The 19554-nt window shown below is 45.5% G+C and overlaps 1 protein-coding gene across 2 annotated transcripts in view; it reads right to left on the bottom strand.

Annotated features, from left to right (window-relative positions):
• The window catches only part of LOC143988229 (solute carrier family 12 member 9-like), a 325643-nt gene that overhangs the window by 9004 nt on the left and 297085 nt on the right, over nucleotides 1-19554 (bottom strand). For both annotated transcript variants that reach the window (XR_013276794.1, XM_077487641.1), the window contains exons 11-12: nucleotides 12736-12910; nucleotides 2968-3114 (exon numbers count right to left, since the gene is read on the bottom strand). Coding sequence is in view for 1 of the 2 variants with exons in the window: in XM_077487641.1 (XP_077343767.1) it covers nucleotides 2968-3114; nucleotides 12736-12910 (322 nt within the window). In the remaining variant the exon portion in view is untranslated. The remainder of the gene's footprint in view (nucleotides 1-2967; nucleotides 3115-12735; nucleotides 12911-19554) is intronic.

The following is a 19554-nucleotide window of genomic DNA, read 5'->3' as shown; positions in this document are numbered from 1 at the left end:
TCAAAGGCTAATGGGAAAAAAAGTTAAAGTGGTTCTAAAGGCTCAAGGTTTTTTATCTACATACATTCCATGAAAATTAGGGACGGTTCATACTAGTCAGACATGTGCTCCGACTTCCAGAGCCCAAGTCGCATTACATGTCATAATGAATGGTTCCCTATGAGAGCCATCTTAACTGTTTCGACTTGTGTCAGTCCGACTTTGAAAATGCTTCCTGCACTACTTTGGTATGACTTGGGCACAATTTCAGCCAACTGATTTGAATGGAAGTCGGAAATATCATCTTAAATGATCTGACTTGTGGTATGAGACTTGTGCTCTGAGGATCTTCGGTCTGGTATAGAGTTTGAGGGTAAACCCCACGCAAGTTAAAAATAAATAAATAAATAAATTAAAAAAACGCGTGGGGTCTCCCCCAAAGTCTATAAAACCTATACCAGACCCTTATTCGAGCAAGCAGCCTGGCAGGTCAGCAAAGGGGGGAACGAGCGAGCACCTCCCACCCCAAACCACCTTGTTTATTGGGACAAGGGCCTTTTCTTGCCAACCCTGGCCGGTGGTTATGGGGGTCTGCAAGCAAGGGGCTTATACAAATCTTGAAGCCCCCTTTAACAATCCAAAATCCCAAACAGAAACCTGCCCCCCCCCTTGTGAATACCCATTCACCCAAAAAAATAACTGTAGCGTTACAAGAAAAAAAAGACAGTTTGTGACAAGTCCTTTAATAATTGATGAATGTCCCCCATCATAGCTACAAGGTGTCTTCTTCCTCTTGTCTTCTCCCTCCACTGTCTTCTTCCTCATGCTTTCTCCCCCCACTGTCCTCTCTTCTCCCTCTGGTGCTTTGGGGTGGGAGGGAGGCCTGCATGCTCAGATAAGAGTCTGGTATGGACTTTCAGGGGGACCCCATCCAGGTGGGGGAGTGTCTTTTTAAAAAAAACATTGGGCATGAGGTTTTCTGCATACCAAAAGCAAAGGAATTGTTAGGATACGGAGTATAGGTGTGTGTGTGTGGGTATGGGGGACCTTTTTCAAGAATACTTATAGCCTTTATTACCTCAAGAAGTAAACTTTTCCTACTCTGCCCTCTGCCACCCACACCAACTTTATAACTGTTTTCCATAAATGAGCTTTTTCTGTAGTTTACACTGCCCAGTCTGTTCAGAACTGGAATTGTTACTTTGTAATCCAGTGTATCGGGCAATAAATACCACGGGCTTCCCCCCAAGTGCATGTACAGTGCCTTGCAAAAGTATTCCCCCCCTTGTCATTTTTTGTTTATTTGTTGTCAAACAACCTGGAATTAAAATGGATTGTTTGAGGATTTGCATCATTTAATTTATAGAACATGCCCACAACTCTGAAGATTGTCGTTTGCTTCACAATAAAAACAAACAAAAAACAAATAGAACAAAATAAAAAAAGTCAATGTACATAACCATTCACCCCCCTAAACTCAATAATTTGTAGAGCCACAGCTCCAAGTCGCACTGCATACGTCTCTATGAGCTTGCCACATCTTACCACTGGGAATTTTGCCCATTCTTCCTTGCAAAACTGCTCCAGCTCCTTCAAGTTGGATGGTTTGCGCTTGTGAACAGCAATCTTTAAGTCTGACCACAGATTTTCTATTGGATTGAGGTCTGGGCTTGGACTAGGCCATTCCAACACATTTACATGTTTCCCCTTAAACCACTGAAGTGTTGCTTTAGCAGTGTGTTTGGGGTCATTATCCTGCTGGAAGGTGAACCTCCGTCCTAGCCTCAAATCACACACAGAGTGGTACAGGTTCTGCTCAATAATATCCCTCTATTTAGCACCATCCATTTTTCCCTTGACTCTGACCAGTTTCTCAGTCCCGACTGCTGAAAAACATCCCCACAGCATGATGCTGCCACCACCATGTTTCACTGTGGGTGTTCTTTGGGTGATGTGATATGTTGGGTTAGCGCCAGACATAGCATTTTCTTTGATGGCCAAAAAGTTAAATTTTAGTTTCATCAGACCAGAGCACCTTCCTCCATACATTTTGCGAGTCACCCACATGCCTTTTCTTAAACTTAAAACGTGTAATTTTGTTTTTTGCCGAAAGTAATGGCTTTCTTCTGGGCACTCTGACATAAAGCCCAACTCTATGGAGCATACAGCTTATTGTTGTCCTATGTGCCGATACTCCAGTCTCTGCTTTGAAACTCTGCAGCTTCTTCAGGATTACCTTAGGTCTCTGTGCTGCCGCTCTGATTAATGTCCTCCTTGCCTGGTCTGTGAGTTTTGGTGTGCGGCTGTCTCTTGGCAGGTTTGCTGTTGTGCCATGCTCCTTACATTTGGTTATGATAGATTTGATGGTGCTCCTAGGAATCATCAAAGATTTGGATATTTTTTTATAACCTAACCCTGACTTGTACTTCTCAACAACATTGTCCATTACTTTGTTTGTTACTCTGTTTGGAGAGTTCCTGGGTCTTCATGGCAGTGCTTGGTTAGTGGTGCCTCTTGCTTAGGTGTTGCAGCCTCTGGGGCCTTTCAAAAAGGTGTGCATATGTAATGACAGGTCATGCGACACTTAGCTTGCACACAGCTGGACATCATTTCACTAATTATGTGACTTCTAAAGGTAATCGGTTGCATCGGTTTTTATGGGCTTCATAACAAAGGGGTGAATACATACACACATGCCAATTATCGGTTTTTTATTTCTGAAAAATAGTTTTCAGTGTATATTTTTCTAATTTTACTTCACCAACTTAGACTATTGTGCTCTGATCCATCACATATAATTCAGATTATAAAAACACTGTACTAAAGGCTGTAATGTAACAAAATAGGTAAAAAGCCAAGGGGGTGAATACTTTTGCAAGGCACTGTAGCTAGTTGGAATTAGAATAAATACATTTTCTTGGTGTCCTCATCCGCTAAACAGTTATACTGAGTAATACTGAAGAGAGACTGTGCAAAATAGACTCCTACCTAGTCCAGAGATGAAGAGCAGTTGCTGGGCTCCATACCTAACAGAGTTTGACAGTGTTAAATTAACAAAAGCCTTGATGTTCAGTTCATCCACAAGCTGAAGCCAGGAGTCGGTCCGTGGCTGCAAAGGGTCAGATGGCAACACGTCTACAAAAGAATAAAGCACCAGAAGTCAAACACATACTGACAGCTATTAATGGCAGACAATAATATATGTGCAGAGAACATAGAGCTAAAGGGTAAAGACGGTAGTGAAGCTAGTGAGGTAGAAAAGGGTTTAGTCATTTTATATAGAAAATTTTAATTGAATACAAATAGACCTACTGAAGCAATTAAAAATAAATGTACATCATATTTGGTTACACTCAAATTTTTAGACTGTCCGTTTTTTTTTCTTTCTTTTATTTCAGCACATTGGCTACAAAAGCTTGACAACGACAGACTTTCTACTATGGAATAGAGGACAGAGGTGGTGAAGTGTAAAATAACGTCCTGCTCCATGGTATCTTGCAGAGGTAGGAACAATAGGTCATATATATAGTACTGTGTACTATACGTTTTAGGCAGGTGTGAAAAAATGCAGTTAAGAATGCATTCAGAAAGAGTTAATTTTTATCAATTAACAAAATGGAAAGTAAATGAACAGAAGAGAAATGCAAATCAAATCAAATATGGTTCTTCCAAACATCCTGGAGAACTAAACACAGATCTACTATGGATGTAGGCTGCCTCAGATCCTCCTGTCTCTTCGTGTAATCCTAGACAGACTAGATGATGTTGAGATCAGGGCTCTGTGGGTGCCAAACCATCACTTCCAGGACTTATTGTTCTTCTTTACACTAATGATAGTTCTTAATGGCATTGGCTGGATATTTGGGGTTGTTGTCCTGCTGTGAAATAATTTTGGGGCCAATCACACACCACCCTGATGGTATGGATATGTATCATAGGACATGGAGACAAAGCTAAGCGACTCGCGCTAAGCTGTGCACGAAAGCATAGGAACTGGGGTGAAGAAAAATGGCACAGGTGCTCTGGACTTTAGCAGGAGGCAGTTTGTTCACAAAGGGCTGGAGAGTGGTACATAAATGAAGTGTCTGCAGGCAACAATGAAGAATGTTGGAGGTTCCTTGGAAGTTTGGGGCTGCATTTCTACAAATGGAGTTGAAGATATATTCAGGATCAATGGTGTCCTCAATGCTGAGAAATACAAGCATATACTGAACTTATCCAGCATGTCATACCATCAGGAAGATACAGTATGTGATTGGTCCTAAGTCTGTGAAATCTGTCTAGGATTGCATGGAGAGACAGAAGGATGTGAGGAAGCCTACAGTTGTGCTCATAAGTTTACATACCCTGGTAGAATTTATGATTTCTTGGCCATTTTTCAGAAAATATGAATGATAACACAAAAACTTTTTTAACTTAATGTTAGTGTTTGGCTGAAGCCATTTATTATCAATCAACTGTGTTTACTCTTTTTAAATCATAACGGCAAAAGAAGCGACCCTGATCAAAAGTTTACATAACCCAGTTCTTAATACCGTGTATTGCCCCTTTAACATCAACGACAGCTTGAAGTCTTTTCTGGTATTTGTGGATGAAGCTCTTTATCTTCTAATGCCGCAAACACACAATTGGACTATCCGGTGGACAAACCGCCGGACTTTGCAGCGGAGGTCAGCTGAACTTTCCCAACAAGTGGACCTGCCCACACATGACCGGACTTTTCCAGCGGACAATCCACCGGACTATGGTGGGAGACCGCCGGACTTTTGAAATGAACGGACTTGCCCACACACGGAGTAAAGACCGTTCATTTTGAATGCGGCTCCAGGTAGACGGGACTAGCGAAGGAAGTCAATGTTGCCACCTCCATCGGCGAGATTGACACCTCGCTGCCCCGTCACCTGGTATGGACTTAAAGGGGAATCCCTATGCCAAAAAAACAGCGTGAAGGTCCCACCAAAGTCCATATCAGACCCTTATCCGAGCATGCTGCTCGGCCGGTCAGAAAAGGGGGTGGGGACGAGCGTGCGCCCCCCCTCCTGAGCCGGATCAGGCCGCGTGCCCTTAACATGACGGATGCTTTGGGGAAGGGGGCCCTGCGATTTGTGTTTCTCTTCTGTTCATTTACTTTCCATTTTTTTAATTGATAAAAATAAACTATTAACACTTCTATTTCTGAAAGCATTCTAAATTCACAACGTTGTTTCACATCCACCAATAACTTTGCACAGTAATATTTATATTGTAGAGAGGCGAGCCCATGTCACTGTGTTTTTTAGCAGTTTAAACCAGATTTTTGGAGAGGCAGGCGTGCTGATTGCACAGCTGTGGGCTGGATTCATATTAGTCCTGGGGTTATAGCTCAGGGCCCCCAGTTAGAGATGGCTCCACCTGGCAGACAGGAGGTCTTGGCAAGGAGTCAGGAGGGTGCCACACATCAGACAGGGGATCTGAACATGGGAGTCAGGACTCTCATCCTCTCTAGGAGTCAGAAAGGCTGCATGGGGCAGCCAGAGCATGCATGTCTGCAGAAGAGCCAATCGTGAGTAAGCGATGAGAGAGCTTGACTGAAGTAAACCTTTGTGTTGGTCTGAGGAGCAAACCTAAGGCCGCGTACACACGGGCGGACTGTTCGCCCAACCTTGTCCGCTGAACAGTGTTTGGGCGGACAGTCCGCTCGTGTGTGGGCTTTCAGCGGACAGTTTCAGCGGACAGTTGGACGGACAAAGTCTTTCGGAAATTCCGAAAAACTGTCCGCTGAAACTGTGTTTGAGCGAACAGTCCGCCCGTGTGTGGGCCTGTCCGCTGTACTTTCGAAATGAGCAGACTGTTCCCGCTCGGAAAGTCCACCCATTTCGAGCGCGTGTACAGGTAGGCGGGGCCCGCGAAGGAGACGTCGCGGGCTCCGCCGCCTGGAATGGGCTTAAAGGGGAACCCCAACGCCGAAAAAAATCGGCGTGGGGGTTCCCCCAAAGTCCACACCAGACCCTTGTCCGAGCACGCTACCCGGCCGGCCAGGAAAGGGGGGCGAGCGCGCGCGCCCCCCCTCCTGAGCCGTACCAGGCCGCGTGCCCTCAACATGGGGGGGTGCCTTGGGGAAGGGGGGGCCGCGCGGCCCCCCCACCCCAAAGCACCTTGTCCCCATGTTGATGAGGACAAGGGCCTCTTCCCGACAACCCTGGCCGTTGGTTGTCGGGGTCTGCGGGCGGGGGGCTTATCGGAATCCGGGAGCCCCCTTTAAGAAGGGGGCCCCCGGATACCGGCCCCCCACCCTATGTGAATGAGTATGGGGTACAATGTACCCCTACCCATTCACCTGTGAAATAAAGTACAAAAAAAAACACAACACAGGGAAAAAATATTTTATTGCACAGCTCCGGGGGTCTTCCGTCTTCGGGGGTCTTCTCGCCGGACTCCTCCGCTATCTGTGTGTAGCTCTTTTACTAGCGGAGGAGTCCGGCTTTCTTCCTCCCCGCCGCTGGCCTCTTCTCCCGACTTCGGGGGTCTTGTCCCCCTCTTCGGTTCTTCTGCCGGGCCACCGCGCCTTCTTGTAGCTCTTTTACAGGCGGTGGCCCGGTCTTCTGTCGCCGCTGCCTTCCGTTCTTCTGTCGCCGCCTTCGGTTCTTCTGCCGGGCCACCGCGCCTTCTTGTAGCTCTTTTACAGGCGGTGGCCCGGTCTTCTGTCGCCGCTGTCGCCGCCGACTTCCGTTCGTGTTCTTCTTCTTGTTCTTCTTGTTCTTCTCCAGGAGATGTTGACACGTCGCTCCCTCCGGCCGGAATGCCAGAGCCGCGCTGTGCGGTCACTTATATAGTGACAATGGGGCGGGGTCACATGGTATATGTCACATGGGTTGGTCACATGGGTTGATGTCACATGGGGACTATGACATCGTAAGGGGGCGGGGTCACCATGTGACCAACCCATGTGACATATACCATGTGACCCCGCCCCATTGTCACTATATAAGTGACCGCACAGCGCGGCTCTGGCATTCCGGCCGGAGGGAGCGACGTGTCAACATCTCCTGGAGAAGAACAAGAAGAACAAGAAGAAGAACACGAACGGAAGTCGGCGGCGACAGCGGCGACAGAAGACCGGGCCACCGCCTGTAAAAGAGCTACAAGAAGGCGCGGTGGCCCGGCAGAAGAACCGAAGGCGGCGACAGAAGAACGGAAGGCAGCGGCGACAGAAGACCGGGCCACCGCCTGTAAAAGAGCTACAAGAAGGCGCGGTGGCCCGGCAGAAGAACCGAAGGCGGCGACAGAAGAACGGAAGGCAGCGGCGACAGAAGACCGGGCCACCGCCTGCAAAAGAGCTACAAGAAGGCGCGGTGGCCCGGCAGAAGAACCGAAGAGGGGGACAAGACCCCCGAAGTCGGGAGAAGAGGCCGGCGGCGGGGAGGAAGAAAGCCGGACTCCTCCGCTAGTAAAAGAGCTACACACAGATAGCGGAGGAGTCCGGCGAGAAGACCCCCGAAGACGGAAGACCCCCGGAGCTGTGCAATAAAATATTTTTTCCCCTGTGTTGTGTTTTTTTTTTGTACTTTATTTCACAGGTGAATGGGTAGGGGTACATTGTACCCCATACTCATTCACATAGGGTGGGGGGCGGGTATCCCGGGGGCCCCCTTCTTAAAGGGGGCTCCCGGATTCCGATAAGCCCCCCGCCCGCAGACCCCGACAACCAACGGCCAGGGTTGTCGGGAAGAGGCCCTTGTCCTCATCAACATGGGGACAAGGTGCTTTGGGGTGGGGGGGCCGCGCGGCCCCCCCTTCCCCAAGGCACCCCCCCATGTTGAGGGCACGCGGCCTGGTACGGCTCAGGAGGGGGGGCGCGCTCGCTCGCCCCCCTTTCCTGGCCGGCCGGGTAGCGTGCTCGGACAAGGGTCTGGTGTGGACTTTGGGGGAACCCCCACGCCGATTTTTTTCGGCGTTGGGGTTCCCCTTTAAGCCCATTCCAGGCGGCGGAGCCCGCGACGTCTCCTTCGCGGGCCCCGCCTACCTGTACACGCGCTCGAAATGGGCGGATTTGCCTCCTCCTTACGTGGGCGAGTCCGTTCATTTCAAAAGTTGAGCCAACTGTTTGGCAAACAGTTCGCTGAAACAGTCCGCTCGTGTGTGGGCAAGTCCGCTCATGCAAATTTTGAGCGGACTGTTTGCCGAAACTGTTTGCCGAACAAGGTTGGGCGAACAGTCCGCGCGTGTGTACGCGGCCTAAGGCCTAGGATTGAGGCCTAAAGCAGGCATATGGCAAGTGAATAAGCCATGGGCTGAAGCTTTGTGCAAGTTACAGTAATGGTGTAACCCCTGCGTGGGAAATTGCCTTGTGTGAAACTTTTCCATTCCTTTAAAATAAAAGTGGGCTGCCATGCCCTTAAAAATGCAGTTCTGGACTGGCAGAACTTCTTGAAACGCATGCACCACTTGGGTTTAATCACCCCGATCTTTACAATATATATTATATAATTATATATATATATATATATATATATATATATATATATATATATATATATATATATATTAAAAATCCCCTATAATAACACTACAGCGTTACTTGAGAGGGGTCCTGTGATTGCTCTCTATTAAAGCTAGAGTTTTCAATGCTTGCTTAAAGTGTGTACAATCCCTAATGACAACCTAAGTGTGATTGCAAAATGAAAAGCACTTTATGAAATACAATCTACCCATTTATTGTTCCATTCAAATTATGCTGCTTATTAACCTTAGATCTCAGTGTCTACCTTTACAAGGTCGCTATAGCAACTTGGGAAATTCAAATGTCTTAATTCTGTCATAAATTGGTAACGTTCAATCTAAAGACCAATACTGTAAACACCACATTTTGCCAATGGCTGCTACATTTATTAACTTTCCAGTAGGCTATTAATTAAAAAATATATATACACTGAGCAAAATTATAAACACAACACTTTTGTGTTTGCCACGATTTATCATGAGCTGAACTTAAAGATCTATGATTTTGTACACAAAAGGGCTATTTCTCTCAAATATTGTTCACAAATCTGTCTAAGGGCTCTTTTACACTACTACAAGTGGTGGTAGAGCTTCTGGGCCAGCTTCTTCTCTTCCGTGAGAGACTCCTTTGCCGAGATAATCCATCCACCTCACAGGTGTGGCATATCCAGATACTGATTAGACAGCATGATTATTGCACAGGTGTGCCTTAGGCTGGCCACAATAAAAGGTCACTCTAAAATATGCAGTTTTACTGTATTGGGGGGGGGGGGGGGGTCCGAAAACCAGTCAGTATCTGGTGTGACCACTATTTGCCTCACGCAGTGCAGCACATCTCCTTCGCATAAAGTTGATCAGGTGGTTGATTGTGTCCTGTGGAATGTTGGTCATTCCTCTTCAATGGCTGTGTGAAGTTTTCTGGATGTTAGCAGGAACTAGAACATGCTGCCATATGCGCCGATCCAGAGCATCCCAAACATGCTCAATGAGTGACATGCCCAGTGCGTACGGTGGCCATGCAAGAACTTTTCAGCTTCCATGAATTGTGTACAGATCCTTGCAACATGTGGCTGCGCATTATCATGCTGCAACATGAGGTGATGGACGTGGATGAATGGCACAACAATGGGCCTCAGGGTCTCGTCATGGTATCTCTGTGCATTCAAAATGCCACCAATAAAATGCACCTGTTCATTCTCCATAGCATACGTCTGCCCATACTATAACCCCACCGCCACCATCGGCCACTCGAGACACAACGTTAACATCAGCAAACCGCTCACTCACCCACACAATGCCATACACGCTGTCTGCCATCTGCCCTGTATAGTAAAAACCGGAATTCAACTGTGAAGAGAACACCTCTCCAAAGTGCTGGATGTGGAGGTCCTGGGCTGGTGTGGTTACACGTGGTCTGCGGTTGTAAGGCCGGTTGGATGTACTGCCAAGTTCCTCTAAATGTCTTTGGAGACGGCTTATGGTAGAGAAGTGAACATTCAATTCAAGGGCAACAGCTCTGGTGGACATTCCTGCTGGCAGCATGCCAATTGCATGCTCCCTCAAAACTTTTGACATCTGTGGCATTGTGCTGTATGATAAAACTGCACATTTAGAGTGGTCTTTTATTGTGGCCAGCCTAGGGCACACTTGTGCAATAATCATGCTGTCTAATCAGCATCTGGATATGCCACACCTGTGAGGTAGATGTATTATCTCGGCAAAGGAGAAGTGCTCACTAACACAGATTTACGCTGGCCATACATGGTTGAACTCTGAAAAAAATTTCTTTTGAAAATCAGAAAATGTGTGCGTTTTGTGATCCGATGGTGCAAATGCCTGTGAACTGTTCTATTTATTTGAACAAAAGTAGGAAAAACAGTGGTAGCATAGAATGGTCTAATGCTAAACAATACGTTTTTTTCCTGTACTGCAAATGCCTGTGTAAACCCCTCACGTGCACCAGCGCTTCTGTGTCCTGTGGGAGCCTTGCTTCAGCTGCTCAGATACACCGTTTCCCAGAGTATCAGCTTTAAGCTTTTTCAGGTGTGAGCCCGATTGTCTATGCGCCATGCCCTTTCCTGTGCTTTAGCAAGAGTCACCTCAGAGGGGAGGCGGGGAGCGGGGGAAGGGGATTTACACAGCCGTTTTATCAGCTTTTCAGATTTATGCTTGTTTAAACAAGTATCCCTATCCACTCAGTTTCCCCATTTAGGGGGAGAGGAGACCTCCCCCCCCCCTCCAGCTGCTGAGACATACGCTGTATTAGCACAGATTTAAACAGGGTCTATACACTATTACTCCCCCTAGAGGAGTTTTTAAGGCATTTTACAATATAATTGAAAGAAAAGTCATAGCTGGACATGGCAGTTCCTATGCTTTCCTCTTACCTTTTCCTTGCTGCAGGATACTGCTGTAAACAGACAGATCCAAACTTCAATTATCACGGCGGGCAGCGTGGTTAAACCTTCAAAGACTGGGGCCCTTTTAATAGGGGTTCCACTCCTTTGGACCTGTATAGCACCCCTCAGGACAGCTTTAGGTAATGTAGCCAGACCAAAAAGAGTCCTGGTTCCTAGGGTCCAGCCCTCAAAGAGAAGCATTACAGGCAAAACCTCGTTCTTCTATGCGAGGCCTGGGTACCATCCTGGAGCTGCAGTGACAGGATGGATCCAGTTGTGGAGGCTTTTTAAATCCAACATGGATCCCTCCTGGAGCTCCGCAGAGCACATCTTTACTCTTGAAAACACCTTTAGACACTGGCGAAAAAACTCAGGTACTCCTGAAAGGAGGAGGGGTTATATAGGGGAGTCAACTTCCTGTATTGGGTATGCCAGTGTCAACACCTGAAGGTAGCTATAACCCACTAAGTAACTACTTAAGGCTCTGTGTTCTATGATGTATGATAAAGAAATAAGGTTTTGCCTTTAGTTATACTTTAAGTCTTTTAAGTCTTTTTTCCTCAATTTTGGTCTGTGAAAGTATTACATTTTTTAACCACTTCCCGACCGGCGCACGCCGATGTAAGTCAGCAGAATGGCATGGGCAGGCATATTGGCGTACAGGTATGTCCAGTTTTAAATACCGCCCTGCCATCACGAGCGTGCCACTGTCGGCGCGCTCGCATGTCAGTTGGGACCCCCGTGAGTCCGGTCGTGGATCCCGCGGACATACCCGCGATTTTCTCACGGGGCGACTGAATGAGGAGATGCCGTTGTAAACAGCATCTCCCCGTTCTGCCTAGCAACAAGTGACGCTGATCTCTGCTCCATGTGATTGGAGCAGAGATCAGTGTTCACTAAAACATAGCCCAGCCCCCCACAGTTAGTAACACACCCCTAGGAACACTTAACCCCTACACTGCCACCCACTGGTTAACCCCTTCACTGCCAGTGTCATTTACACAGGAATCACTGCATTTGTATAGCAGTGATTGCTGTATAAATGACAATGGTCCCCAAAATGTGTCAAAAATGTCCGATGTGTCCGCCATAATGTCGCAGTTACAATAAAAATCGCTGATCGCCGCCATTACTAGTAAAAAAAAATAAAATAAAAATGCCATAAAACTATCCCCCATTTTGTAAACGCTATAACTTTTGCGCAAACCAATCAATAATCGCTTATTGTGATTTTTTTACCAAAAATATGTAGAAGAATACCTATCGGCCTAAACTGAGGGAAAAATTTTTTTTTATATATTTTTGGGGGATATTTATTATAACAAAAAGTAAAAAATAATGCGTTTTTTCAAAATTGTCGCTCTATTTTTGTTTATAGCGCAAAAAATAAAAAACACAGAGGTGATCAAATACCACCAAAACAAAGCTCTATTTGTGGAAAAAAAAGGACGTCAATTTTGTTTAGGAGCCACGTCGCATGACCGCGCAATTGTCAGTTAAAGCGATGCAGTGCCCCTGCTGTTAAAAGTTACACTGTTTCCAGCTACCTCTGGGGATTGCAAAACATATCCTTATTATGGCAATAAGGAGAGGCGGAGGTGTTCTGTAGCTCTAAAACACTTCCTGTTCTAAGGTGACAACACTGCTCCTCTGTAGCTACAGCATGAGGAGTGAGGAGTAAACACAGTCGATTGATAATAAATGGCTTCAGTCAGACACTAACCATGAGTGAAGAAAAAGATTATTCATATTCTCTGAAAAATGGCCAAGAAATCATAAATTCGGCCAGGGTATGCAAACGTATGAGCACAACTGTATATTATATATATATATATATATATATATATATATTTTATATATACCTTTACACTTCACATACCTAACTCTTCCAGTCTTACATGGCCCAGCACAAAGAGTCCGCTTTTCTTGAGATCATTTGCAAAAATGATGAGATTTTTATGATTTTCTGGATTGGAGACCAGTAGGAGAATCTGAGGACGCCAGAACTTGACATGATCCTTTCGTACATCGAGCATGAGAAGATACTTCCGTACCTGGACACAGGAGAACATTAACGGACAAAGTGGAAAATATTTAAAAACGACCAATAAGCATGACTTTCTATATTTCATCTTAGATTTTTACTCTTATGCGTTAAACCTTATATCTATTAACCCTACCCAGGGCCGCTGATAGGGCAGTACAACCAGCCCTGTTGTATCTGGCCCCGCCAGCAGGGGGGGCCCGAGCAGATTTCTAAAAAAACGAATTTGCTAAATAACTTTATTAACCTGCACCTACTTGATTGGCAAGGTATATAGTACCTTCCTGGGCCCCATCGGGTTAATAGAGGGGCCCAGGAGGTGAGAGAAGAAGAGGGACTTTTTCTCAATTTTTGGGTGGAGGCATACAATCCCTGCTCTGCATCTATGTACCTTGTGCTCACTGTATGCTTTCCTGGGCGGATGGATTCAATTGTAATGTGGCTCCCTTCCCTCAGTAAGTGCCGTGCTGCTGCAGCCTGAAGGAGAGACTGAAAGAGAGAGTAATCCTGATGCTAGTCCCACAGGCAAGCAATTCCCCTACACACATCACATCACATACACTGACACATCACACATCACACAGGCTGAGGCTCAGTCCCCTGACTCCCCATGGTGTGCTCATGGTCATTATGATGATCAAAGCACAGCAGGTTCTCTATGGCTCTGTCAGTGTAGCATGACTGTGTGGTGCTGACTTTCTTAATATATGGCTGTGCTGTGTGTTACAGACTATAACACAGCACAGCCATAAGAAAGTCAGCACCACACAGCATGTTACACTGATAGAGCCATAGAGAACCTGCTGTGCTTCGATCATCATAATGACCATGAGCACATAGTGAGATGCTACTTTACGCATGTGATGGGGGAAGGGACAGTAAAAACACACAGCCAAGGTGCATTTTTACCACCCTCAAATCACTCCCCATTAAGAATTTTTCACCCAAGCTTTGCAATCAGGTCCATTTGTCAGTTTTTCCTATGGACCACTGGGTACAGTAGCTGTGTATGATGGGCACAGTGGCTGCGTTTGATGGCACAGTAGCTAAGTTTGATGGGCACAGTGGCGGCAATTGATGGCACAGTAGCTATGTTTGATGGCACAGTGCGGAAATTGATGGGTACAGTAGCTGCGTATGATGGCACAGTGGCGGCAATTGATGGCACAGTGGCGGCAATTGATGGGTACAGTAGCTGTGTATGATGGCACAGTGGTGGCAATTGATGGCACAGTGGCGGCAATTGATGGGTACAGTAGCTGTGTATGATGGCGGCAATTAATGGGTACAGTAGCTGCATATGATGTTCATATGATTTGCAGTTTGTTTGCGCCCCCCTCATAAATTTTGAGCACCGCCTGCCACTGATGTGGACCTGATTGAAAGCCACATGTAGGTCTACAGGAGTCCAGATATGAATTGACTTGTGTCCATTCAGGTAAAAAAATATATAAAAAATAGAATAATAATGGTTATTAAAGCGCAGTTCCACCCAAAAGTGGAACTTCTGCTCATCTTATTCCCCCCCCCCCCCCTCCAGTGCCACAATTTGCACCTTTTGAGGGGAAAATGGGGTGGGGGATAAGGTATCAGCTATCCTTTTCCACTTCGGGGAGTCCCTGCCACGGAGCTGTGATGTCACAGCGGGGCTCCCTCCTCCTCCCCTGACCCCCGGGCCAAAAGGGAAGAGGAGCGGGGCCTCGCGCATGTGCAGTAGGGTTTCCGGCGTGAAGCTGAAAGGCTACACTGCCGGGTTGCCTTACCCGCAATGGTGGTGGAGCACCCAACAGCTGATGGAAACATCCGCTGCGGGTGTCGACATCGATGGACTCCCGGACAGGTAAGTGTCCATTTATTAAAAGCCAGCAGCTGCAGTATGTGTAGCTTCTGGCTTTTAATGTTTATTTTTTTGGGGGGCGTAACACCACTTTAAAGGTTCACCTTTTGGAACATCTTACATGTTTCAGCTTCTGCCACCTTTCCCCCAGATTTCATGACAGCATGGGGTCAGGGGCGGAGCCAGGGGTGGGGTTGTGGGCGGGGCCAAGGGGCCCTGTCAGGTACACTGTATGGGGCTCCGTGATTTCTAACAGCGCGCCCTGACCCTACCTATGGACCAAATGCACCCTAGAAAATTTATTGATGCGATTACCTAGATATCTGACCTTCCCATAACGATACCAGAACTAGAAAAAGCAGGAGAATTAAGTGAATGGGGCTGCGTTGCACCCCCCCCCCCCCCCCCCCCCGCAACTACACATTATTTAGGGGATTAAAACTCACAGGAAGTAGGAGATACACTTCCTTCCTGCGAGTGTCCTGAACATGGGTCATTCCTCAGAGAGCAAAGCAGGTGTAAATGCATATAAAGAAAAATGGACAACCCCAGCAACCGTTAACGTGCCAATGAAGTGTCTGCTTTCAACCTGCAAAACCCATGCTTTGCCCCAAGAATACCATTGCAATATGTAAATTTACTGCTGGTATAGAAAGGTTACTAGCTGCACACTGGAGCCATATGATTTGTCTATTTGGGAAGCTGAATCTTTCATGAAAACCTACCAATATTATATTGATCTGATTATAGGCTTTCAGTGGTCCAGACCTGGATCTGGACATGTTTTAGATCTGGTTTACACCTATGCATTTTTTTTGTGCGTTTTCAGTTTTGCAGAAACATACTACAGTCCATTCAGCATGGTTTCCTATGGGTCACGTTCACATCTGTGCATTTTATGGAAAGGGCCAGGGACTTTTTTCAGTTTTTTCGGTTCCATACACTTCAATAGATCAAAAGTTTGTAATGAAAAATGAAAAATGCACCCGGAATATGCAAACTACTACCTGCATAGGTGTTAACCAGGCCTTAGGGTATCTTATAAATATAAGTATCTTATAAGTATCTTTTTTTTAATTTGCTTTTAGGTTTGGGGGTTAATTTTTTGTATTGACATGTATACAGTATATAATTTGGGTTTTATTTAATCAAATGTCTCTAATGAATATTTCTCATACTGTTTGCTTGTTGAGCTTCTTGTACTCTTTTAGAATAAGAATAGCATTACAAAGGCATGTAACATTTTGGAGTTAGCCAAGTCTATAATGCATCAACACACAGTCAGCATGTTGAGTTTAGTTAGAAGACTACTATTCAGACATTAGTTTAATATGCTTTGTTTGCTTTAAAGCCATAAACTTGAAAGGTGTGCTAAGCAAACACGGATTTAGCTTGCCATTAAATGTTACCACCATCTATTATTCACACAAGGAGAATTATAAAATGATATTGTATCTATCAACAGCTCCCAGGTTTAGCAACTCAGCAAACAACAGCAAGACTTAGCTCCTTCCAATGCTTAAAGGCACAGTTCACCTTTACCAAAAACACTGCCTATGCAAATTAGGGTCATCTGTAGATAAAAACAAACTGCAACTTTGACCAAAGTTGAATAATGGCCTTGCTGTAAATGTGGGCCATATGCTGTATGTACCCAATGAAGTATGACTGAAAACCTCCCAGAGCCTGCATCTCCCATCCTGCCTTGTTGCTAGGAAATTGCTAAGAGACATCCAGCTGTAGTTGTTCACCAACACCATCTCACACACTGAGCTCAGAGCTACTACATCAGAGGAGAGAAAGTTCATGTGAAGGGGCTTGAATCTGAGAAAGAGCTCACTCCTGTGATGGTGAAGGTGAGTAGTAATAGCTGGGAGTCTTATAGCAACATCAAAGCAACAAGTCAACACGGGGATGCAATCTGTGTCAGTTTTTCCAGTCAGGTTTCATGAAGTATGTAAATGATCTACACCTATAGCAAGGGCATTATTTATATTGGTTTAAAGCTGCCCAGTGCCGCTTACTTGCATAGGTGGTTTTTTGATCAAGATGAACTATGCCTTTAAAGTAGAACTCAACTTCTGCTGTATGTGTCTCCAATGGGTAGATTTAATGTCACTTGTTGCCACAAGAGCAGAAATTAAAGGCAAATCTAAACTTTTACAGTTGTCACCCAAACAGTAGTGGAGGGAATATCTTCCAATGAAGACATCAATTCTGGTGTCAGCTGCTATAGGTGTTGTCCCTCACTTTGGGGTGACTTTCATTCATTTCCTGTTATGTCTCTGGAACAGTAGGGGTGTTACAATCTCTCCAGCAGGGATAAAGACAAAATAAAAACTAACATAAGTTCTAATTCTTCCTGCATCAAAAACTATAAACTTAAAACAAAGTAATCCTATGAACAGGAAAAGTGCATAGATTAAACCAGCAGCTTTTGATGCAACAAAAAACTCCGGGTGATATTGGATTACCAGATGTCCACAAATATCATAAGGCGACACATTTGACTTGCATCCTCAACTGGTGTAGCACCGACTGTGGTAAATGTTAGGTCCTTTGTGATGTCTCCTGTGGTTGGCATGAGTTACCCTGCCAATTGTAACCACCTAATTGGCACAATATTTGATTTAAAGGGTTAATTCCCCTTTGCCAAAAAACAGCCTATGCAGATAAGGGACATTTGCAGGTAAAAACAAACTGTGCAACTCTGACTAAAGTTGAGTTATGCCCTTGCTATAGGTGTAGGTAATTTACATACCTTTAAAAGCCTAACTAGAATATGGCCAGGACGTTGCTAAGTGAGACCTAATCATTACTACTCACCTCCACCATCAGACCTGTGAGCTTTTTGCTCTGATTCAAACCCCCTCACGTAGCTCTTTTTGCAGTGGCTCTGAGAGCTCACTCCTGTGATGGAAGAAGTGAACAGTAATGGCCAAGCCTCTCTTAGCAAGGACCTAGGAGCATTCCAGTCAGGCTTCATAAGGTATGTAAATGGCCTACACCTATAGCAAGGGCATTATTTAACTGTAGTCAGAGCTGCACAGTTTGTTTTTTATATATAGATGATCCTTATCTGCATAGGACGTTTTTGGTAAAGATGAACTAACCCTTTAAGGCTAGCAGAAAACCGATCTTGACAGATTCTTACCCCGTGGACATGACTCCAGTTAATGGAAAGCCACACTTCATGACAGGTCATTCCAATTGACTCAGAGAAGCTAGATATTGTCTACATTACTTCAGACAAGGAGGACACATATGTTCCTCAACAGAAATTCAGGCTATACTTGAACCTCCCCTTCCCTTTTGAAAGATGATGCAATTGTGTCATGTTTTGGCTCACCATTGGGAAAAACCTTGCCACTTCCAATCCTTACAGACTTAAAAAAAAACTCTGTAAGGCTGCTGAGCAGATTCCACATGGCCTTTCTAGTGTGTACCATTTTGTAACTCATCCATCCAGTGCCCCTTCTCCAAAGTAAATACCTCTTTTTCAGAGTAAAAAGTGAATAGAATTATACAAATGACATAAATGTTAATTTCTTGCAAGAACAAAGGAACTGGGTTCAAGATTCTCTTTAGATGGTATAGGGTCCTTACGATTCTACATAAACTGTTCCCGCAGTTAGATTTTTAAGATCATGGAGGTGTAAATGTCAGAAAACGCTGCGTTTTTCCGCTTCCACATAACACCAAAGTCGATTAAACATTACAAATGTTGGCAATCTTTTTGTCTCTTTTATCTATTGTAATTAGTAGAATCCAACTTCTTGACCCCCTTAGGTTTTAATTCTAAACAAATGTGTTTCAAAGTTGCCTTGGCTAGGTTTTCATTCATCTTCATTACCTCAAGTTCTGTGGACTCTTTTCTTTTCTATGGCAGGCCCCCGCTGATGCAGTCTGCTTCTTTTTCCTCTGAGTGTCCTCTCAGCACCTGCACTCCTGAAGCCATGCTTTATGCATCTATAGATGCACACCCTCCTCACAGGAGTTTGACTGACAGCAGCAGGAGCCTATGGCTATAACTGCCCTTGGTGTCTCCTGTGAGACCAGGAAGTGAGGAGAGCTGTGCTAGACCAGTGAGAGGAATCGGAAAGGCCGACCGTGTGTACAGGGCATAAATCTAGACAAGGATGTTGGGTTTGTATGTGAACATTTGCTTTGAAACTGTATTTAGGAACAGCAATGATGAGTTAATAGTAAGACCCCTTTCACACCAAGGGCGTTTTGCAGGCGCTATAGCGTTAGAAATAACGCCTGCAATCCGCCCTAAAACAGCTGCACCATTGTCTGTAGTGTGAAAGCCCAAGGGTGCGCTGGCAGGACGTCAGGAAAAGTCCTGCCAGCAGCTTCTTTGGAGCGGTGAAGGAGCGGTGTGTTTACCGCTCCCCCACCGCTGCTCCCCATTGAAATCAATGGGGCAGCGCTGTAATACCGGCGGAAAAATGCCGCTATTGCGGTGTATTGCCGATGGTTTTACCCCTTTCTCGGCCGCTAGCGGGGGGTAAAAGCTAGAGGGCGAAATGTGCCGCAAATCCAACGGTAAAACGCCTCTAAAAATAGCAGCGTTTTACCGCCGACGCTATGGGCGGTGTGGCGTGAAAGGGGGTTAAAGGTTGCACTGTATCCCTGTAAAAATGAACTAGGAGCAGAGCAGGTGTTTTGTGCCAGTTTACGACTTGAATTTTGTACCACGTGAAATGAAATTATCAGGGCAAAGCGGTGTCAGAAGCTGTACAGTTCTGCATGTATTATTGTATTGCGCTTACCATTATCATTTCCTAACCTTTTCTCTATGCGAGTTGCTGGGG

This window comes from Lithobates pipiens, unplaced genomic scaffold (genome assembly GCF_037356315.1).
Source record: "Lithobates pipiens isolate NorthernLeopardFrog02 unplaced genomic scaffold, aLitPip1_a1.2 Scaffold_18, whole genome shotgun sequence".
Classification (NCBI taxonomy): domain Eukaryota; kingdom Metazoa; phylum Chordata; class Amphibia; order Anura; family Ranidae; genus Lithobates; species Lithobates pipiens.
Note: the sequence above shows the minus strand (reverse complement) of the source record. Positions and strands in the feature narration are given on the sequence as shown.